Source organism: Misgurnus anguillicaudatus, chromosome 7 (assembly GCF_027580225.2).
Source record: "Misgurnus anguillicaudatus chromosome 7, ASM2758022v2, whole genome shotgun sequence".
In the NCBI taxonomy this organism is placed as follows: domain Eukaryota; kingdom Metazoa; phylum Chordata; class Actinopteri; order Cypriniformes; family Cobitidae; genus Misgurnus; species Misgurnus anguillicaudatus.
Window position 1 is genome coordinate 7,514,842 of NC_073343.2, and position 23,370 is coordinate 7,538,211.

The 23,370-nt window shown below is 42.8% G+C and overlaps 1 protein-coding gene across 1 annotated transcript; it reads left to right on the top strand.

The window, feature by feature from the left end:
- The first annotated feature begins 1,606 nt into the window (after nucleotides 1-1,606).
- LOC129417600 (cytosolic phospholipase A2 zeta-like) lies at nucleotides 1,607-22,806 on the top strand. Its single transcript, XM_055172415.2, has 20 exons — nucleotides 1,607-1,945; nucleotides 2,081-2,153; nucleotides 9,383-9,519; nucleotides 9,713-9,844; nucleotides 9,936-9,976; nucleotides 10,130-10,172; nucleotides 10,413-10,470; nucleotides 10,725-10,882; nucleotides 11,311-11,424; nucleotides 11,528-11,562; nucleotides 14,061-14,199; nucleotides 14,422-14,558; nucleotides 14,761-14,983; nucleotides 15,171-15,288; nucleotides 15,975-16,112; nucleotides 19,522-19,629; nucleotides 19,786-19,965; nucleotides 21,155-21,324; nucleotides 21,431-21,617; nucleotides 21,767-22,806. The coding sequence occupies exons 1-20, from the start codon at nucleotides 1,937-1,939 to the stop codon at nucleotides 21,973-21,975; spliced, it is 2,409 nt and encodes an 802-aa protein (XP_055028390.2). The 5' UTR covers nucleotides 1,607-1,936; the 3' UTR covers nucleotides 21,976-22,806.
- Nucleotides 22,807-23,370: the final 564 nt, after the last annotated feature.

The window sequence follows — 23,370 nt, forward strand, 5'->3', positions numbered from 1 at the left end:
CCCCTATTGTGTACTTGAATGTGTCATGCTGACAAATATGTAGCCTAACTGTTGTGATATAAACATTCTTATATAGGCCTATCCAAAAAAAGTTATAATCTTAATATTTCAAAAATTCCAGTATTAGAATCCAGTAGGTTGTTACAGTTAATATACAGTAACAGAAATATGATAATGCATATTTAAAACATAAAGTTGTTCATTTGAAAGATTAATTGAAAACACATGTAGTAGACGTAACACCACTATCTCACAGTAGGGCTTTTCACACCTGAAATTGTTAACCCTGGGTTATTCTAAACCCAGGGTTAACGGAATCCTGGGTTATTTTTTTCATGTTTCACACTGTTCAAACTTAACCAGGGGTTAAGAGATAACCCTGGGTATTCATAATTTGACGTTTCACACTGTGCATTCCTAAACCCTGGGTCAGGAGTCTCCAACCCAGTTTCAACACACCTGTCTGTAATTATCAAGCCTTGATTAGCTACTTCAGCTGTGTTTAATTAGGGTCATAACATTCTAACCCTGCTTCGTTTCACACTGCATGCGTTTGGCACCACAATGCGGGGTTAACACCACAAATGCGGTGCTAACCCTGCTCCAGAGCAGGGTTTCATAACCCTGGGTAAAAAGCGGTGCTAACACCGCTTTCAAATTACAGGTGTGAAACGCTCCTTAACCCAGGGTTAAAAGCAGGGTTTAGAATGAAGATAACCCAGGGTTAAGCGCAGTGTGAAAACCCCTATTAAGTGCACTACATTTCTTCAGTCGTGCATCCCTCTATACAGTAAATGCACTACAGCATACTTGATTAAATGTGAGGACAGTGAAATTGTACACTTATTATCAATCTTATGATGTACTTAAGTTACTCAGGCAATTAGTACAGGACATCGCTGGTTTATTTTGGCTTATATAGTAAGTTATATCAAGTTATCTACCAGCTTAGGTTAGCTAATAAACATCAGTATATAAAACAGTTGTGCTTGCCTTTGAGTTGCGGGTTGACTCTCCTGTAATCGCGCTTCACTTTTGATTTAATTGTAGCATCACAAGTTTAACAAAGGGTCCCTTGACAGAATCAAATGTGATATGCATCCATATGTCTGCTCTATCTCTTCTCTCAGACCAGACACTAACTTACAGTTTATAACATACGCAGCAAGCTGATGTCCCGTCAAGTAGATTTTTGTGTTATATTTTGCGCTACGGTAGCTCAATGCAAGCCATTCGGTGTTTGACATCAAAGTACCGTGAGACCAGACTTCTCCATATGCATTTGATTTGCTCTCGTAGTACTTTGATTTCATACGATTGCCCTGCGTAGCGCCACATGAAGTCCCTCAGTTGTGTGTGTGCGTAACCTCGCGACCACACAAAGATTCTGTACCTCACTCACTGACATTTTCGTCTCATTTTTATTTGTTGACGAATAAACAATGTAGCGAGTAACGGTAAGTGTCAGTTCAAATGTAGTGGAGGAAAGAGTACAAAAACTCAATCAAAAATGTAATTGAGTAGAGTGTAAAAGTTGCTTATATTTTTGATAGTACAAGTACAAAGTAGCCCAAAAATTACTTAAGTACTTTATTACACCTCTGTGTATTTGTTATACGTGTCTTGTTTTTTTATTGTTATATAAACTCACAGCTTTGTTTATCATATATAAGTACGTATTGAGCATTCTGTTTTGTCTCTTAATCCGGTATCATCATTTACAGTTACTATAAGAAAAAAGACATCCATATGAAAAGTTTTCTGGTTGGTTTTCATAAGATAAGGACTAATTCTACAAATGTATAATACAGTATGACAAGAGGGAAAACTAGCTTGTCAAGCTGTCAACATTCGACATTTTGCATAGTTTGCCATATACTGTAGCACTCTCCTCAACATCACCAGTTGCTGGTTCAAGAGATATCTGGATCCAACGATGCTTAAGGTAAGCTAATGATGTTTCCTCTCTGAAATAAAAGTATTTATTGTAATAGATAAATATTTGCACTATTGCAAAAGCTCTCTCAAGCATGGGAATTATAATTACTGCTTATTTCTAAACTGTGTATTTGTTCAACAGAAAGAAGTCAAGCCTTACTGGAATCTTTCAGTCAAAGTTTTACATGGGAATATCAAAATGAAATGCGACTACTGTAAGTCAAGAACCCTTTTATCGGCATCCAAACGACAACATATTAACTTAATTTGTGTTGCCTTAAAGGCGGAGTCCACGATGTTTGAAAAACGCGTTGGAAAAGGAGACGGGCCGACTACCAAAACACACTTATAGCCAATCAAATCAAATCAAATGCCGGGTTGCATATGTGTGGGGCGGGTCTATCAACAGAAGGTCCAGATTCTATTGGAGTAGGGGCGTGTTTGTTTAGGTGATTTCAAATATCAGCATTGGCTTTCAAACATCATGGACTCCGCCTTTAACTTTATTTTTGAAAAATATTATTACAACAGGTTCAAACTTATGTGTTTACAGTTCCCTTTCAGACGGTCTCTACGACGTCACGTCGTGACCGACGAATTGGGAACCGCTTCGCGGGTGACCTATCTGCTTCGAGAAACCTTTAAAACGCCAATGAACTTGGCATGCAGATAATTGCATCTGCCGGCGCCGCCCCGCCGCACAGGTATTTAATGAGCGGCAGGTGCAGTTATCAAATCAGCTTTTTAGCTTCGAAAGCTGGCAGACTGACTGCTCACGAGAAGCTACTCTCTGCTCTTTGGAGAACTCTGCGTGTTCGATTTGGTTGGGCAAAGGCATTTCAGCGGAGGCTCGCGGGTGTTCCACCTCTTTTTTTAATTTTTTGACTTTTTCTCACTCTTAGTTGAGTGTGTGCGTAGCCGTTCCCCTGTGTGCTTCATCAACATCAGCACATTAAAAGAGTATTTCCTCTAAAAGAGTATTGCGGTGTTCTGCGTCTTTTAAAGACAGCATTTCACTTGCACTGAGACGGGAGCGTCTTTTTAAAGATGTCTTTCCGTCCGTGTTTCTGGATGCGGCAAATGTATGGGTCCCCGGGTGGCAACGATCGTTTTCTCTCGTGCGCAAGAGTGCATGCTGAGGCTGCGATCGTGGAGGGTTCATACTCCTAAGAGAGCATGAACCCTTTTGGATGGCGGAGACGGGTTTCGTACCTCCGGGAACGTCACCCCCTTTTTTTCCGTTGCGGAGCCCCGTTAAAGGTGCGGTGGCAAAACTCCGGAAATCTTATCTCCGTATAAACGGTGCTGAATCGGTTAGCTGGTGCGTCCAGTGACTCTCAGCACCCCCATCCACAGCCAGAGGTGCGGTGAGAGACGGGTGGCGCGTGTTCTACGCGCTCTCGTCCTCTTTCAGTCCTCACGAGGATTCTATGTCTGTCACAGCATCGGAGAAAGGGTCGTCTATTCGGTCGCCGACTCGGACCCACTCCCGCCTTCGGGTTGGGTAGGGGCTCCCGTGCTCGACCCCGAGTGGCGGCCATGTACGCTCGGGAGCGCAGAGACGGTCTGTGTGGAGCAGAGAGCTCCTCCCCCACCGCACCGTCCCGCCTAGATGATTGGCACTTCAGGACTGCAAGAACAGCCCCAACCTTCTGTGCCTTTCTTCCCGGGGTGCATGTTGGTTGACACGGTCATGGAAAACTCGTTTTCCTCCCGGAACCGACCGTTCAGCCATCACCTCTCACCTCTCCTGACGGCGGGGCCGCTAAGGGTTATGCTGCTCCAAGAGACCAGCCTCCCTCCCCTCACAGACCCACGGGCTTGTGAGAGGCGGCCTCTGCCGTGCGCGCCATGGCGTAATGCAGGTCCGCCAGGCTAAGGCACTGAAGGATCTGCACAGGCGAGGTCACGGTCCGGCAACTAAAGAATCCTGTGTGGCTCTGACCTAGCGCTACGAGCGACTGGGTTCACCCCACAGGCCCCCGGACGTGCTATGCCCACCCCCGGTGGTCCAGGAACGCCATCTCTGGTTGCGTCTTGCGGGCATTAAGTAGGTCGTTAGTAATCGTCCTAATGTTCCATTTTAGACCAGCCATTTCGGCGACGCGGCTGAGAGTGTCCAACAATGATCGGCCGCTTTAGAGCAGACTGAGGCATCATGCCACGTCGGAGCCTAGCTGCCCCCTCCGTTACGTCAGTATATTGGTCTGCTTTTCGCCGAGGGCGTCCTGCTACGGCTTTTTTGTTCCTTCATCCCGGCAGGTTCCTCGTAAGCAGTACACCCGCCCACTCAGCCTGCTACAGAGGTGGAAAATGAAACTTAGCGGCTCTGAGTCGGGCGATCTGAAGATGGAGGGGATCGCTCTTCAGGAGATGGTGAAAACATCATTCTCCCCCCCCACCCCGGAGGAGGGCCGGGTGAAGAATCCTTGGTTTCGTTTTTGTGTTCCACCGACTTCAATCGGCACCCACTAACCTCAAAGAGCGAATTCCTCTTCTTTCTCCAGATCCCCGGAGGCATACAGGAGTTTCGGACGGGCTCAAAACCCTACGTTCTCCTCTTCCTCATTAGCCAGCGGATGTATCGAGCGGGACATCTACAAAGGAGCCTTTGCTCAGCATCCATCAGCGGTTTCAGGTGAGTGTTTCATTACACACATCATCTCACAATGCGGCCAAAGAGCATGCGTCGTTGAGTTCCCCGTCTCCGCTCGCCACGGGTACACATATCGTGCCGTTAATTTCCTCTCGCTCGGTATCTGGGGGCCTGGGAAAGAGCTTCCCAGCCCGTCGCGTTGGCTTTTACGCACGATCCGTCTCGGTTACGCATTCATTTGCCCGGCTACCTTCCAAATATTCAGGCATTCGCTTCACCACGGTGAAGGCTGTCGATGCGCACGTACTGCGTGCGGAGATTACCGTCCTATTGGCGAAGACGCGATTGAGCCGGTCCCTCCAGCCGAGATAAATTCGGGGCTTTACAGCCCTTCATTGTACCCAAGAAGAGTGGCGGGTTGCGTCCGATCCTAGATCTGAGCGTACTGAATCGAGAATTCACAGAATTCACATTCACAGAATGCTGTTCAAAATGTTTACGGAACATATTTTAATGCATCCGCCCATAGGATTGGTTCGCAGCCTTCAACCTGAAGGACGCGTACTTTTCATGTTTCCATACTCCCCCGACACAGGCGTTTCTCCGCGTTGTGTTCGAGGGGAGGGCATATCAGTACAAAGTCTCACCGTTCGGGCTTTCTCTCTCTCCCCCTGTGTCTTCATGAAAGTTGCGGATGGCGCACTGCAGCCCTTGAGAGAGAGAGAGAGCGGTGTTCGCGTTTTGGCGTATTGGCTCATAATAGCTCAGTTTCGTCAGATGCTGTGCACACACATAGATCGTGTACTTAAACACCTCGCTCGTCTCGGTCTTCAGGTCAACTGGGGAAAGAGTAAACTTTGCCCCATGCAGAGGATCTCTTTTCTTGGAATGTAACGGGATTTGGTCGATTTAACAACACGTCTCATAGAAGCGCGTGTTCAGTAAATTCTGGCTTGCCTCAACATTTAAAGGCAGGGTTGCGGTTCCACTGAAATTAATTTTAGAAACTTCTGGGGCATATGGCAGTAGCTGCGGCTGTGACACCGCTCGGGCTGCTCCATATGAGACCGCTTCAGTGTTGGCTTTATGACCAAGTCCCGAGGAGAGCGTGGCTCACCAGCTTTCACAGTATTAAAATTACATCAAGGTGCCGTCACACTTTCACCCCGTGGTCAGACCCAGCGTTTCTTACTGTGCGGATGCCACTGAGATAGGTCTCCAGGCATGCTATTGTTGGCAAAGATGCCTCTACCACGGGGTGGGGAGCCACGTACGGCGTGCTCGTCGCTTCGGGGGTCTGGTCGACATTCCAGCGAAACTAGCATAAATTGCCTCGAGCTGTGCACTGTATATCTTGCGCTCGTCCGTTTCATCAACGTGATTCGATGCTTAAGATGTAGTGCGCACCGACAAACTGCGGCTGTAGCGTATATCTATCGCAAAGGCGGTCTGCGCTCTCGTCACCTGTCGCATCTCGCCCGTCTCTCCTCTTCTGGAGTCAGAAGTATCTGAGGTCTCTTCGTGCCATTCACATGTCAGGGTCGCTGAACACAGCGGCAGACGCGCTCTCACGAGCAGCGTGCCCTGGCGAGTGGCGATTCCCCCCCCGCGGTGCAGCTGAGTTGGAAATGTTTCGGCAGAGCGCAGTTAAATCTGTTTGCTGTTTCAGAGACAACCCATTGTCGCCTTTTTTATTCATTATCCGAGGGAACACTCGGCGTGAAGGCACTGTAACACAGCTGGCCGCGGGGTTTCCCCCCCAGTAAGCTTTATTGCGCAGACACTGTGTAAGTCAGGGAGGACGAGGAGCGCATTCTATTAGTTGCGCCGTATCGGACAACTAGGAATTGGTTTTACAGAGTCACTCTCCTCGCGTCAGTCCCTCCCTGGCTGATTCCCTGGCACATTATGGCACTCGCGCCCCGATCTGTGGAACCCCCATGTGTGGTCTCTGGACGGGGCGTGGAGGTTTTAGGTGATTTACCACACTCGGTATCTAACACCATCTCTGCAGTGCGAGCCCCGTCTACGAGACAGGCGTACTCGCTAAAATGGAATCTGTTCGTTGATTGGTGTGCTTCTCACGAGAAGACATCCAAAAATGCTCGATCAGACTCGTGCTTATTTATCTCCTTTGCTTGGACAGAAGGCTGTCTCCCTATATCATTAAAATGGATATCACTGCGATATCCGCACACCACGCTCCGATAAACAGTCTGACAGTGGGTCAGCACGACCTGGTTGTTAAGTTTTTAAGAGGCGAACAAAGGCTGCATCCTTCTCGTCCTCCCTCTATTCCTCCTTGGGACCTGTCCGTGGTGCTGAAAGCTTATACAGGACATCCACTTTGAGGCTGTTTACACTTGGTATTAAGATGTGTTTTCATCGATCGGATCACAAGTGGACGAGAGAGACACATTACGTTTACACCTGGTATTTAAAAATCCGTCTCTTTTGTCCACTTTCGACCGCTTATATGCTGAATACTATGAGGGGGTGGTCTGTGAGACGGTGGGCGAGTCTCTCTGCTGTCATTCAAACCCGAGCGGGAGTAATTATGAGTTTATATGGACGCAAACTAATATTATGTCGCTGTGCACTGCTTGTTTAGCAAGTAAACATGCTGCACAGTGTTTTGTACATGAGTATGTACTTTCTTTGAATTTTCAGCGCAATTGATGAAACAGGATCGCGCAACTTTCACACGCTTTCAAAACGAAACTACGGAGATCAGCCGCTTAGTTTTATCAACGAAAGGCTAAAAATAGCGCTGTTCACCGAATGTTCATTCCAGAAGTCAAAAAAGACGTAAAACATGTGTTAATACCTCAGATTAGATAAATGGGTGGAGAGAAGGCGGTCGCGTGTGGCTGTTCGAACGCATTCAACCACATGCGCGTTCCGCAACTCCAAAGCGATCCGATCGAAAGTGGTTTCGACCACCTCTGGATGTGGTTGAAAGTGGTCGAAAGTGGACGAGCTCAAAACGTTTTGAACACCGTTTACACCTGGCATTAACGTCGTCCACTTGTGATCTGATCGACGAAAACACATGTTAATGCCAAGTGTAAACAGCCTCTTTGAGCCTCTGCATTCTGTGAGTGTAGACTTTCTAACTTTCAAAATTTTTAACACTCCTTGCTTTGGCTTCGATAAAAAGGATAGGGGATCTTCATGCATTTTCGTTCAACGATTCGTGCCTACAGTTCGGGCCCGCTGAATTCATTTTAATATTGAGACCCCGGCCCGGCTACGTGCCCAAAATTCCCACTACTCCATTCAGAGACTAAGTGGTGAATTCGCAAGCGCTGCCCCCGGAGGTGGCAGACCCAGCCGTGGCTTTATTATGTCCGGTGCGTGCGCTACGTGTGTATGTAACTCGGACGCAAAGCTTTAGAACCTCAGAACAGCTCTTTGTTTGTTACGGTGGTCAGCAGAAGGGGAATGCTGTCACCAAGCAGAGGATGTCCCATTGGATTGTGGACACTATTACCCTTGCTTATGAAAAGCAGGGTATTTCTTGCCCGTTTAATCTGCGTGCACATTCTACGAGAAGTGTAGCATCATCTTGGGCATTGGCTCGTGGTTCCTCTCTAACTGACATATACAGAGCTGCTGGCTGGGCGACACCTAATACATTCACTAGATTCTACAGTGTTCGTGTTGAGCCGGTATCCTCTCGAGTTCTCTCGTGAGAACATCAGTGAGAACATCGAGGAACGGCTCCTGTGTCGGCTTGGAGCCTTTCTTTTCGGTGCTGCGCAACCGCACCAGTATGGAAGGCAGTTAAGGCAAAAACGTTACAAAAACTGTTTTTTGTCTCCTCCACCGCTTGGTGGTCGATGTTGCGGAGCATCGGCTGCCAGCCTCTCACTAGATGTACCCTTGACAATCTGGGTGAGGTTAGCGCCCACATTGCGCCCCCTAGTGGTTTCTTTGTGAGTATCTCCGTGGAAAGTTTCTGATTTACCACGTTTCCCTTAGCGGAGTTCGTTCCGCGCCTCTCTAGTGTTGCTAAGAGAGTGTATATTTTAGACCTCGTGTCTTTTTATCCATCACCTTAGTGGTAGACCCCTAGAGGGTTTTCTTTCCGCAGCGATCTTAGTCCCGCCTGACGAGTTCGCTTCCCAGTTCGCCTAGTCACTATCGTGGGTTAAGGAACAAGTAGTGACCGGCCTCTGCTTCAACCCCTTTTCCGTTCCCTAAAAGAGGAGAGTCGGAGGGTTTACGCAGGCACTGGAAGGGTCAGCTTCAGTGGCGCTTTGGTAGGGATTCCCAATTCGTCGGTCACGACGTGACGTCGTAGTGACCGACTGAAAGGGAACGTCTCGGTTACATATGTAACCCTCGTTCCCTGAAGGAAGGGAACGGAGACGTCACGTCCCGTCGCCACAGTTTGCTGTTCCACTGCTGATATCGGCCGGACACTTTTCTTTCTGTCCAGCTTTCTCAGCAAAAAATAGCTGATTTGATAACTGCACCTGCCGCTCATTAAATACCTGTGCGGCGGGGCGGCGCCGGCAGATGCAATTATCTGCATGCCAAGTTCATTGGCGTTTTAAAGGTTTCTCGAAGCAGATAGGTCACCCGCGAAGCGGTTCCCAATTCGTCGGTCACGACGTGACGTCTCCGTTCCCTTCCTTCAGGGAACGAGGGTTACATATGTAACTGAGACGTTTTCCGCTGTGCTATCATTTCGACTTGCTCTATGTTTGTGAGAGACCTTGTACTTTATGTTGCTTCTTCAATTTCAGCTTACTTTATGTGCATTGGGTCAAGTGAATGAAAGGAGTTAAATCTTCTTGCCAACACCCTAATATTTCTAAGCCTATCCCAATTTTTTCTTAGTTTCTGAAGCTGACTGCTATGTTATCTTGAACTTACCCACGGCATCTGCCCGTACATATCGCACCAAGACAATTGATAATAACAACAAACCTGTATGGAATGAAACCTTTCACTTCAGGCTGCAGAGCAATGTCAAGGTAACAACAGGCAGCTGTTTGTATCTCTTCTTATGTCTAGTGGAATGCCATCTGGTTAAAGTAAAATTCAGGCAAAAATGGTTCTTCTGTGTAATCATGAAGCATGAAGCATGAAGCACAGTTGTTTTTAAAAGTACATTCCTCTTTAAGATACACATTGAGTTTAATGTCACCTCTTTTCTCCACTAAACAGAATATATTGGAGTTCCAAGTCTATGACAATGACCCGTATATGAGAGATGATCTTATTGCCACTGTCCTGTTTGACATTGATAACCTCACACCAGAGAAGAAGGAGAAGAAATGTTTCATTTTAAATGATAAGGTCAGTGCTATGTGGAGACATCATGGCATACAATTGAAAAGAAAACTTCAATGATATTTAACATGTGTATATGTTTCACCTTTTCTCATAGACCAAAGATGAGCTGTGGGTGGAGTTTGAGATGACAAAGAGGTAAGGACTGCCTTTAATTGGATTTTATTTGCAAAATGAGTGGTGTTTCACAGCTTGCACAGTGCACTTTTGGAGCAATGCCCTGTTTTTCTCAATAAACATGAACATAAATATGAACTTAGTAGTGTTCTTGCCTCTGTCTGCCCATTGCAGCTCTGAGGTGCCGAGCCCATGCATGTCTAATGGGGTGTTGGTGGTAAGAACCCATATTGCAGTTTTATTACCTGTTTTAAGTGTTACAGAATCTTTACAATAATATAATGCTTTTATAAGACATACAGTACTGTGCAAAAATCTTCGGCCAGCACCACCAGACTTGTTGTTTTAGAAGTTTTAATGTCCATACATATTTATTTCTCAATCTCTTGTATTAAGATACAAACAGAAAATACAGGATAGATAATCTTATAAGCTTTATGTAATCCTGTGAAACCAGGCAGGTCCTTTTTGTGAGCTGACGGTGGGGGTAGACAAGCTTCTTAAGAACTCTGGAGGTAAATGCAGATATTTGCATGCAAACTACTATGCAAATATTTTCACATAAATTATTCAATTAATGACTAGATATTTGTTAGTCTAAAGACAATGTAATAGAAAACAAGCAAAAGTATTGAGCTTTATTAAATAAATGATATTCACAGCATAGTCATTGAATAAAAATAAACAAAATGGATGAAGTTAACAGAGCATTTTTCACTTTAATGATATGATCCTGGGTTTAAGTGGATCTTTGTTTTGTATCCTTCAGCGATACGTAATATGGTGTTGAACCTGAAAGGGGCATATAAAGAGGATCATGTCATCTCACAAGAGGAGAATCAGAAATTCTTAAAGACATTATGTTATTACATCAACCGAAACCTGGAAACTGAACTTAATCTAACAGGTGTAATCTTTGGTGAAAATGTACGTCATCGACCCCAACAGGCATTGTTTACACATGTGACAATTGTGTATTTTTCATTTTTGCTGCTATAAGTACACTGTAAAAAATTGCTGTACTTATGCAGCTGGTTGCCAGTAACTTACTGTAGAAGATAAAGACTAAAAATGTTTCATGTTCATTTAATTTTGAACATACTGGTGCAAGTAAATAACATAAATGTAAAATCTACAGTAAGTTACTTGCATCAAGTTGCCAGTAATACCAATATTGTAATTTCTACAGAATTTTTTTACAGTGTAATAACAATAAAAATGCCTTGTTTACATTTATTCTTTTGCTTTTAACAGTAGCCTGGAATCAGTATGCAAGACTCAGTATGTGAAATGATTTTTAAAAACGTTTAATGTTTTGTTCTTGTTCTGCACTTCTTGTTGTGTTGTTTGTCCAGTCTAAGAAAAATCAAGTTGATGATGCAAATCAAAAGAGTAAAGACACTGAGACTATCCCTTTAAAATCACTACCATCCAATTACCAAATGACAGTGTCTTTGCCCCTGGCACAGGTGAGAACTAGCAAGATCATTGTTTACATTTGTGGACATATTATAGGTGTTGTTGTGTGCATGTAAACAAACTTTTCTAAATTGGAAAATGTTTTTTTTAAAGGAAAAAGTTGTTGTGGAGCTAAAAGTGGACGATCGGTAACAAACCTTAAATTAATAATATTAATGAATTATGTTATTTAGTAAAACAATTGGTTACATATGTAACCCTCGTTCCCTGAAGGAAGAGAACGGAGACGTCACGTAGTGACCGACAAATTGGGAACTCGCTTAGAGAGACCAATCTGCTTCGAGTACTACTAAAACGCCCATGAACTTGGCATTGAGGTATTTGCATAATGCCGGCACCACCCTGCCTGGTGCGTATATAAGCCGCATGTGCAGAATACGAAATTAGCTTCTTTTCGTTGAGAAAGCTGGGAATCAGTGTCCAGCCATAATCAGCAGGGAGCAGCACCTGTGGCAGCAGGACGTGACGTCTCTGTTCCCTTCCTTCAGGGAACGAGGGTTACATACGAGGGTTACATACGTCACGTTGTGACCGACGAATTGGGAATCCCTACCAAAACTGGAGCTGACCTCTTTCAGTGTCTGCAAAAAGCGCTCTGGGTCCACTTAAAGAGATGGAGAATAGGATTTAAGGCAGAAGGCCGGACACTACATGTTCCATTAACCTCCATAGTAGTGCCAGTGACTGGGAAGCACCCTATCTGAGCAGAATAGGAACGCTGCGGAAGCCACCGCTCCATTAGGCGTTAATGGTGGATAATAGTCAACCGTGGTTGATGTAATAGACAGCCGTAGCTGTGTAAGCAGAGCAGGTTCTGCTGGAGGGAAAACGTGGGCTGGTAGGATTAACCCCACGGAAAAATACTCAGAAAGGAACCCCGCGTAGAGGACGCAATGTGGAGGCCCGAGCCTAACACGCAAGTTTGCGAGGATGCAGCTAGTGAGAGGCTGACAGCCGATGCTCCGCAACATCAGCTGCCAAGGCAGCGGTGGAGGGTCAAATCAAACCATTACGCATTTTTGACCGGATGGCCTTCCATACTGACACTTATCGTGTAGCGTCAGTCGGAGGCTGCAAGCCGACACGCGAGCCGGTGCTCAGTGTTCCCCCAGGTGAGGTGACAACACGAGAGGAAACCTACTCGACACGAACACTATAAAATCTAATTAACGTATTAGGTGTCGCCCAACCAGCAGCACTGCAGATGTCTAACCTGAGAACGCTGAAGGGGTGTGATGGTCGTCTGGTTTCAGAGACAGACTGCGCAGACTCTGGAAAACACCCGCTGGGGATAGATGATGAGGAGGGTGAGCTGGTGTGTGCCCGCTCACGGCTCTCTCGATCCTCAGGAGATCTGGAGAGGGAAGAGGAATGCACTCTTAGTGTGGTTATGTGGGTACCGGCTGAACAGCCGGTGAAACAGCAAAATGAAACCAAGGATTTTCCACCCGGCCCTCCGCCGGGGCATAACCTTGGAGATCGCCTCAGTTGCGTCGCAGAGAATTGCTGGGCAATGACTCCACAGACTCGCCGAAGAGGCCGGTCTGTGAGATTGGAGCATCCAGGAACTTGTTCTTGTCTGCGTCCGTCATGTCAGCCAGACACAGCCAGAGGTGGCGTTCTTGGACCACTATGGTGGACATCCCTACCGCTTCCGCCACTAGAGCGGGCATGGCCGCCATCTCCGGGTCGAACTCTGCCTCGGAGGGAAAGGGCCCCCCCTCTGATGCTGCTGAAGTGGCAGGACCAGAAGGAGGTCTGATGGATCGGCCAAAAATCGTAGAATACGACTCTGCGGTCTCCATCGGGACCTCAACCGGCTGAGGACGAGGAGGCTGGGCAGTGATGCGAAGAGCGTCCTCCGAGCGCTTCGCAGCCACACCATGGCAGTGTTCAGCACTGCAAGGGTGCGGGCGTTGTTCCCGTAGAAACGACAGTCGTCTCCGCAATACAAGAGGGTCATGCTCTCACAGAGAGAACAAAACCCCTCCACGACCGCTGCCTCGGAGTGCTCGATGCCCAAGCATGAAGACAGCGCTCATGACCGTCTCTGGAACCCCTGTACTTCTCGCATCCAAGATCGCACGGACAAAAAGCCATCCTGAAAAGGACACTGATCTCCGTATATATACGAGAGAGTGGCTGTCTTTAAAAAGACACAAAGCTCTCCCGCATCACTCTTTCAGGGAAATCTATAGGTGCTCAGCTGATGATGCGCACAGGGAGAGGCAACGCACACACTGAAACTCAAAACAATAAAGAAGAGCAGTGGAAGTGCGGCATCCGCTGTGGTATAGCTTGTCAAACCAACTTCAGCAACCATTCCCAGAAGAGTAGCTTCTCAGTAGCAGATACTGCCAGCTAATTTCGTATTCTGCACGTGCGGCTTATATACGCACCTGGCGGGGCAGCGCCGGCATTCTGCAAATACCTCAATGCCAAGTTCATTGGCGTTTTAGTAGTACTCGAACCAGATCGGTCTCTCTAAGTGAGTTCCCAATTTGTCGGTCACGACGTGACGTCGTAATGACCGACTTGAACAATGTGATACCAGATTTTGTGTTACAGCATCTTTTAGTTTCAATCTATCCTGTTCTTATAGTTATAATGTTTATGTGTGTTTTAGTTCTCCTGAAGAGCTCGATGTACGTCTAGGTTTTGATATACCAAAGGAAGAAAAAACTTTTTTGGTAAAAAGGAGTAAAGTTGTTTCACAGGCACTTCAGAAAGTTCTGAATCTCACCACTACACCTGAACCCAGCAAGGTATTACAGAGTAATCAGATGGTTTAAATAGGCCTACAGTATACTACATTTATTAAGTAGTGTAACCTTTCATAAGTGCAGCATTTCCATGTAAACTCAATCCCATGACATTGAAAACCCCAATGCCCCCTGTCCCATTTACTTGAAAAGCCCAATTGTATTGCACATTTGGTCTGATTAGTCTGATGTTATTTTGATTAATGTTTGTGTTTGACTCCTCAGGTTCCTGTTATAGCTGTGGTGTCTACAGGAGGTGGGACTCGAGCAATGACGGGCACCTATGGTGCTCTTAGAGGTCTGCAGAAGCTCCAACTCCTTGATGCTGTCAGCTACATCACAGGGCTTTCTGGCTCCACCTGGTAAGCAAAAAAAAGCTACAGGGATGTGTGCCAGTGTAAATCCTGAAAACATATATTGTAAAAAAAGAGTGCTAAAAAGATATGCATTATTACCTTAATTTTAAAACAAAAGAAGCCAATGGGTCACACTATAGTATGAATCTGAGTTATTCCAAAGAATCTGGCAGATCTGTTGTTAAGAGCCTTTTTGTCTGTTTTTCAGGACTTTAGCTTCTCTTTATGGTGACTCTAACTGGTCTAAAAGTGACATCATTAAGTTCATAGAGTCTTCAAAGAAAGAAATCTCTAAAAGTACATTCAGTATATTTTCCCGTGAGCAGCTGTCATACTACAAAAAGCAGATGGATGAAAGAGAAAAAGAAGGGCATACCGTCTCTCTTATTGACATGTGGGGTCTAGCTATAGAGTATCTTATTCAAGGAAAGGTACTGAATACAGAAGGATGATTTTGTAGCTATGTTGAACTATGATGTTGGATAGCAATAGTTTTTGAATTGGGGCATTATCTAAAATGTTAAATGTGTCAGTGATATAGTAAGTCTGTTACATCTATAAGAATGATTTTAGAGTGAAAATAACTACTGTAGATGATTTAATACATTTCTTTCATAGAAACCCTTGGGTACACTGACAGAAATGCAAAAGGCAGTGTCAGAAGGCCAAAACCCTTTACCCATCTTCACAGCTGTTAATATGAAGGACGGCAATTCAGAATGTGCAGCAGAGGCCGGTATGTACTGTACTATATTATATACTGTACAATGTATTATAACATTGTACAGTAAGGGACAGATACACTAAATACTAGAAAATTGTCATTCTTTTTGTAGTCTAGGGCACATCCATGGTTACTGTTACAGTGCAGCACCCTTTGAAAAGGCCCTAATATATTCTATTTAAGTACCGATATAAATACATCTGTTACCGATATTTTCCTTTAAGGTACAGTACAAATTTGAACTCTTTCAAAAAAAGTGTACTTTTTAAAGGGGTGCCGCCCCATTGACAGCTTGGGAAAATTTTTATCTGACAGCGTATTGCACACAAAAATGTTTATTTCAAAAATGTAAAATTATAAAATTATTGGAAAATTGAATACTACCCTGTTTGGAGAAATGACCTGGTAGTTTATATCTTTAAAACAAACAAAAATTAGAATAGAATAAAATAAAGTATAAAAATATAAATGTAACTTCAACTGATTTTAAAGGTGATTCTATCCAAAGCGACATATAGTGTGTAATTTATAAATTTTCCCAGTATGTGTATTCCTGGGAATTGAAACCATGACTTGAGCACTGCCAGCACACCCAGTTCACAAATATAATCTACTGGAACATTCTGACTTGAATGGGATTGTATTTAACCTACAGTATAACCCAGTGCCCATTTGTTTTTTGTTTTTAACACATTTAGAATGGTGTGAGTTCACCCCATATGAAGTTGGCATTTCTAAGTATGGTGGGTTTGTACCTGCTCAGAACTTTGGGAGTGAATATTATCTTGGTCACCTGGTCAAGAAACTTCCTGAAACTAGGGTGTCCTTTCTGTTGGGTGAGTTTGAATGTGTACATAACTGTGGTTTAACAGCTGACTTCAGTTTCTCTAGCCACACTCAGGCCTGATTACTATAACACCTGGGGCCTGATGTATAAACGTTGCGTACGCACAAAATGGGCAAAGAAATATGCGTACGCAATTTTCCACGCACATATCGGGATTTATAAAAAATAAACTTGGCGTAAATAAGTGCGCACCGTACGGATGCTCTCCACTGTGCGTACGCACTCTTTTTGAGCAGAGTGAAAGAATACAAACTCTGTTCTTGTTTTTATACACATTTAGTTGTAATATTCTTGTTTCATTCATGAAGATCAGCACTCCAATTGCATCTAGGCAGTCGCACCTGCCTTTGAGTTGCAAATATTTAACAGATGAAAAGTATTGAAAAGACGAAGCCTCTACGTCGGTGAATGGAGTGCCACACACATCTGTCATGTTTGAAACGCAAAATAACTATATGAATAAGTCTTTTCTTCACTCAAACACTAAAGGCTAATGTTTCATGTATTTGAGGAATGATAAGTAGTTTGTTAGTCTTTATCATCTAATCATAGACAAAAATAAAAAAAAATAATAGTTTTAATTTTCTTAGACCAAATGACAGAAACAAACCCGAGTGCCTTCATTGCTACAATAAACTTTATAACCTGTAAGATGATGAAAAATAATGTGATGTACTAGGACATTTAATAACGTAGCCCATTTAAAGTTTAGCCTAAAATAAAGAGACGTTCTTACAATGCGGGTTTATATAAGAAAAACACTAACAAGTATTTAAGCTCATTGGTTTTCATACTCTGGTTTCATCTGCTTACCTGTAAATATGCTTTTTTAAGTTTGTACTGAACTTTTCGTTTGTACTGAACTTTTTTTATATATCTTAATGCCTTGGCTGCGCCGCTTAATACATCATTGTCTTTATGTTTTATTATGGGAAACACTTAAAGGCTCTCTAAGCGAATTCACGCAATTTAGACCATAAAACATTTTTTGTTACATACAGCAAACATCTTCTCACTATCTGCTTGCTTCCTGTCCGCTGATCAAGCTGTAAAAAAACACGATCTCTGTAGACAGCCCCGGCTCTACAAACTTCAATATAAACACAATGGCCAAACCTGCACCACAAAACAAAACAAAGTGTTCCAGCCAATAAACGCCAAGAAGGATTTGGGGGTTGAGTTTGGGCGCATTCATAAAAGTACGGAAGGGAGGGGGAGGAGTTAACTACGCTCATTTTGTTTGAAAAACACATTTCAAAAATCAACACACCGATTCGCTTAGAGAGCCTTTAACGCGAAAACACTTTACGCGAAACTTTTATATACTGGGCTCATCCACTTGCCTATAGCAGCCTATTCTCTATAAGGTATAATATTGCAGTCTTAATGCATTAAGTCGCGTTCAGTGGTATATTGATGCACTTGCCGCCTCAGATAAAGACAAACATGACCCAAAACGATCTCCGCCATCCGCTGGTGAAAAACATTTCCTCTCCCTCTGAGTTTGTTTTCCATTAAAATGTTATGAATATGTCTGGCCATATGTGAAACCAGTATCAACTTTGACAATGCCAGTGTTTGTTTTTATAATTTCATAAAAACCCATAAGGCAAAATTTTTTATTTCTCTGGCCAAAAGTATATTTTAAATATATGCAAAATAAGTTAATTTTATAAAGTTTTTTTTAAGTTTAAACTAATTTTAACCTTTTTAAAACTGTTTTGTTTACAGGTTCATAACATAAAGTTTTGCTTCCAATGCGACGTGAATATATTTCCTTATATTCAAATATATGAAGGGCTAAATATATTTTTTAATGCTTTAAAATGCATTTTATATATTTAAACATATATATATATATATATATATATATATATATATATATATATATATATAAATATACTTTTTTGCCGTATGAGTAAATAGCGGTTTTTGGAAATGCAGGGTTCAATCGGACAGCGACGATATTTTCCTTGCGTTTTGTAACGTCAATCCATATTAAAATGACATGCAGACCACATTATGCCCAGTAAAACTAAGATTTGTACGCTCCATATATGGTTGTTTAGGGGAGGAGATGGGGGCGGGACGCACGTACCCACAATCTTCCGCTCACTGGGATTCATGAATGGAATTTTGTTTCTGGAGTACGTATGGTTTTATAAATCTGAAAACTTTTGTGTGTACGCAAATTCTGCCTTATGTGCATACGCACACTTTAAGGATGGAATCTACGCAAAGTTTTATACATGAGGCCCCTGGTTTGCAATCAAGAAATCACTTAAATAGGACATGCCTGACAAACTAAAGTAGACCAAAAGATCCTCAAAAGCTACTCATCATGTTGAGATCCAAAGAAATTCAGGAACAAATGAGAAAGAAATTGAGATCTATTACTATGGAAAATGTTATGAAGCCATTTCTTAAGTTTGGGACTCCAGTGAATCACAGTTAGAGCCATTATCCACAAATGGCAAAAACATGGAACAGTGGAACAGCAACGCCTCATCCAAGAAGACCCCACAACAACATTCAAAGAACTGCAGGCCTTACTTGCCTCAGTTAAGGTCAGTGTTCATGAATCCACCATAAGAGACATGGCAAAAATGGCCTGTATGGCAGAGTTCCAAGACGAAAACTCGCTGCGGAGCAAAAAGAACACAAAGGTTCGTTTTAGTTTTGCTAGTTTTGCATCTTGATCATCCCCAAGATTTTTGGGAAAATACTCTGTGGACTGATGAGACAAAAGTTTAAATTTTTGGAAGGTAATGTCTCAGTAACACATCATTTCAGAAAAAGAAGATCATACCAACAGTAAAATATGGTGGTGGTAGTGTGATGGTCTTGGGCTTTTGCTGCTTCAGGACCTGGAAGACTTGCTGTGATAAATGGAACTATGAATTCTGCTGTCTACCAAAAAATCCTAAAGAACAATGTCCGGCCATCTGTTCGTGACCTCAAGTTGAAGTGAACTTGGGTTCTGCAGCAGGACAATGATTCAAAACACACAAGCAAGTACACATCTGAATGGCTGAAGAAAACAAAATGAAGACTCTGGAGTGGCCTAGTCAAAGTCCTGACCTGAATCCTACCTTAAACCTTGAAAGGCAGTTCATGCTCGAAAACCCTCCAATGTGGCTGAATTACAACAATTCTGCAAAGATGAGTAAGCCAAAATTCCTCTACAGCGCAGAAACAGACTCATTGCAAGTTATCACCAGTTATTAGGTTTAGGGGGCAAGCACTTTTTCAAACAAGGCCATTTGGGTTTGGATTTTGTTTTCTTTTCACAATAAAAAAACCTTCATTTAAAAACTGCATGTTGTGCTATCTATACACTGTTAATGTACAAATATGCACATAAATGTTTTTTTTTTTTTTTTTTTTTGCACATGTAGGAATATGGAGCAGTGTTTTCTCTCTGAATCTGACAAATATCTGGGGTGCCGCAACTGGCATCACCCCCTCATGGACCCCTGTGGCTGAAAAGGAAGCGAGTAACACAAGTAAGAGTTTGTAACTGAGTATTAGGTAGGTTTAATTTACAATTAGCTGCCATGCCAACCAAAAAATGTATACATGTTATTTTTCAGTTGTTCATGATTATACACGGTGAGTTAATGATTATGTATCAATTATCTGTCACTCTGCATCTTTTAAAGAAACTGATAATAAGCCAAAAACAATCAGCACGTCTGTGGTGAGCCCAGTGGCTGACTCAGCTAAAATGGTAAGCAGTTTTATGAACAGTCGCCCAATCATCAGCCAGGTGTCCAACTTCCTGAGGGGTCTGCAGCTACACCGGGATTACAGCCAGAACTCTGCCTTCGTCACATGGAAAGGTCAAGTCACATGTTAAAAACAATATTTGAGGAACAAAGTACTAATTTTTTGAGAATGATCTTATAACAGGTGTTTAACAAAAATAGAGTTAATTCAATTCAAATAAACGTAATGATTTAGTAACATTTTAAAGTGAATAAAGCCAATGCATTGTAAGATTTACTTGGAAAGTGACTTCTGCATATCTTTCAGTTATGTTTGCATCCTAAAGGTTCTGAATATGTAAGCTTTTTTACAACTGATGCCCACATAACATTATAATTCATTTTTGCACAAAGAAATTACCTAGTTGGAATGACAAGTCTTTGCTTACAATAATCCATTACATTCAAAGCAGACTGATGACTTGTCATTAATTTCCAGTTATTAAGCACTCATAGATTTACTATAATAATTTAATAATACAGTGAAGTTGCAGCATGTCTGTTAGATCATGTAAATGCCATTTAGTGTTGCTAGCATTACATGAAATATATTCTTTTTGCACCTGGAAATCAGACAAAAAATAACAAGAAAAAGAAAGTAGTGCCACGGACCCGAAAAACTATTTATAGAAATGGCGGGTGACACAAAAAAGACATTCTTGCTCAAGGCAAAAAAAAGTTGAATGTCAAGGTCAGGGGACAGATGAACCCAATCGCAGATGATATCGGGGAAAACAGAAAGGACTTTATTAACTGACAAAAAACAAAAACCCACGAAGGGGTACATGACATGAAACACGGTATGCAGACAGATAACACTAAACTTGACAAGATAACTTGATTGGAAAACCACATAAACACAAGAACATTACAAAATGAACCTGCACAGAACTAAGGACAAAATGACATTAAATAGAAAAAAACAAACAAGATAACGAGGGAGAACAGGTGATGGGAGAAAACCAATGATTACTAATAAGCAGGAGAATGAGGGGGCGGGGACAAGAGACTAGACACCGGAGGCACATGACCCAATAAACAAGGCCATGAACCTCCACATAGAGCATGGGACTGCCAGAACCCTGCCATCATAACTAGATATAAATACAAAACGAGACTCCTTGGCAGGATCCTGACACTGAATTTCGTGCCATGGACACTAATAAATTAATCAAATTTTTTGTGACTATAACACGACTTTCTGTGAGATCATGTTGGTTTTGGCATACAGTAGTCTAACACAACCTTACTGGTTTACCTGCAGAAAAACACGCAGATGCCTTTCCTAACACATTGACTCCAGTGGATTCCCTGCTTAGCTTAGTTGATGGTGGATTTGCCATAAATTCAGGATTCATCCCTGTGTTAGGCTCTCAAAGACATGCAGATGTCATTCTTTCTCTAAACTACTCCTGGACCCCAGACCAGTTTAAAGTAAGTGATAGCTGTAAGCCTGGTAAATGTTTGGTTTAAGATAAAATATAAAAATTCTATATTTGTTTGTTGTTAATGTTTTGTAATGTTTGAATGTACCCAACAGGTCCTGAAGCAAACATATGACTACTGTATTGATCGCAAGATTCCATTTCCAAAGATTGATTTCAAAAAGGCGGAGTCAGAGCCGATGAAGGAAGTTTATGTGTTTGAGGATCAAGAAAATCCAGAGGCTCCTATAGTGATTCACTTTCCCTTTGTCAACATCACATACAAACAATTCAAGGCTCCTGGTAAGCACTGCCAACACTTTGGGCATCCCATCCAGATTCATAATGCAGCTTTTGTAAGGCAGCACTATATTGATTATTCCTCAAACATTCTGATTAAGGCCTTGCTTGAAAACCCCTCTGCAATAAGTAAAATCATGTGTTTGATGCAGGTGTGAAAAGAGTTGGCGAAAAAGAACTGAAGGAGGGAGCTGTTAATGTTAACTTCACCAGTGACTCCTCCCCTTACGTCACTCGCAAAATTACATACACACCAGAGGACTACGACAAGTTAATTAACCTCACTTCCTACAACATCCTAAACAACAAAGATGTCATTTTGAAAACGTTGAACCAAGCAGTTAAGAGAAAATCCAAATAAAAAGTTAATGTCCTTCAATGAAGCTGGCTAACAAAATCACAAAAGTCATTGGAACAGTGGGATCTTTTAGTATTTGCTTTAAATGTCTATCCAGAAAAGTTATTTAATCCCTCACTATGTCAACAGTGTATGGATATATGTTTTATTGATGTTAACACCTGAATTAAAATAAGAGCATTTGTCAATTTATTTTGTTTTGTTGGGGGTCCATTTACTCTATTGTACGTATGCCCTATTGGAAGTACTATTATTTTTCATAAGACTTTTTTAAAGGTTTTAAGGCCTTAAACATGCTAAGAAACTCTTAAAAATTGGCAAACATGTCAAAATTGTTGGCCATTAGGACTAGATGTTAGATCGGGCCCAACAAATCAAGCCCGACCCTACCCGAGCACGTTGTGTTCGAGCCCGGCCTGACACCATCGCTGTAATTATGAGCCCGAGCCAGATTTAAACCTGACCATTTTTCATATGTAGGCCATTATAACCAGGGGTGGCTCCAGATATTTTAACGCAGGTGGTGATGTGCTCGATTTTTAGGCTACAGGGGGAAGGCTATAGTGGGAAATATTGGCCCGACTCAGCCCGCAGGGTCTAATTAGGACCAGGCTAAGCTTTAATTAGGACCAGGCTAAGGCTGGCACCTAGGCATGGCAGGGGGTCTCTGTAGCACCCCCTATTATGCAAAAAGTAAAATTGATACACAGATCATGCATACATGTACGCACATGTCTGAAAGTTGATAAATATATAGTTCTCATCGACCCCAAACAACTTTTGAACTGACATCCATTAGCTCCACCCAACAGCAAGTCGGACATTTTGGATTTTGCAAAAAGTGCATGCAGATAGCTTTTAAATACTCCTCCTAGGGAATTCATCAATTGACACCAAAACTTGGTCCACATGATGCCAAGACATTGCAGATGCTGAATTGTGAACGGAATTTTGATATCTCGAACGCTGTTGTCATGGCGAGACAACAAAGTTTTGGCAAAATCCAAGAAACAGGAAATGTGTCAAATCTATTGCATACATTGTCTGATTGTAGTGAAATGCGGGGTGTATGTTTGACCATGAGGCCTGATCACATTGATGTAGCTATTGTGAGTCATGGTCATAGCGCCAAGAAGTGTGTCAGTCACAAAAGTCAATTTTTTACAGTTGCATGCGGTGAGCTTTTAAATACTCCTCACTATAGTTCTCAACGTGAATGTGTGTAAAGGCCTCGTTGTTAATATTTTCTACCCAGGTAGTGTGTACAGAGTGTGTGAGATCACAGCTTAGCTTTTATATCCCGTAAATCCAGAAGGGGGCGTGGGTTCACTCCACATGTGTAGATCAAAAAGGGCTCAATCAAAAGTAGGTCGCGATGCAGAATCAGAATCCAAACAT

Bases quoted from the DNA above. Each gene is read 5' to 3' on its own strand.
- LOC129417600 (XM_055172415.2), top strand. The intron at 15,289-15,974 runs GTATGTACTGTA...TAACACATTTAG, and splicing joins AGAATGTGCAGCAGAGGCCG to AATGGTGTGAGTTCACCCCA. The intron at 19,630-19,785 runs GTAAGAGTTTGT...CATCTTTTAAAG, and splicing joins AAAGGAAGCGAGTAACACAA to AAACTGATAATAAGCCAAAA.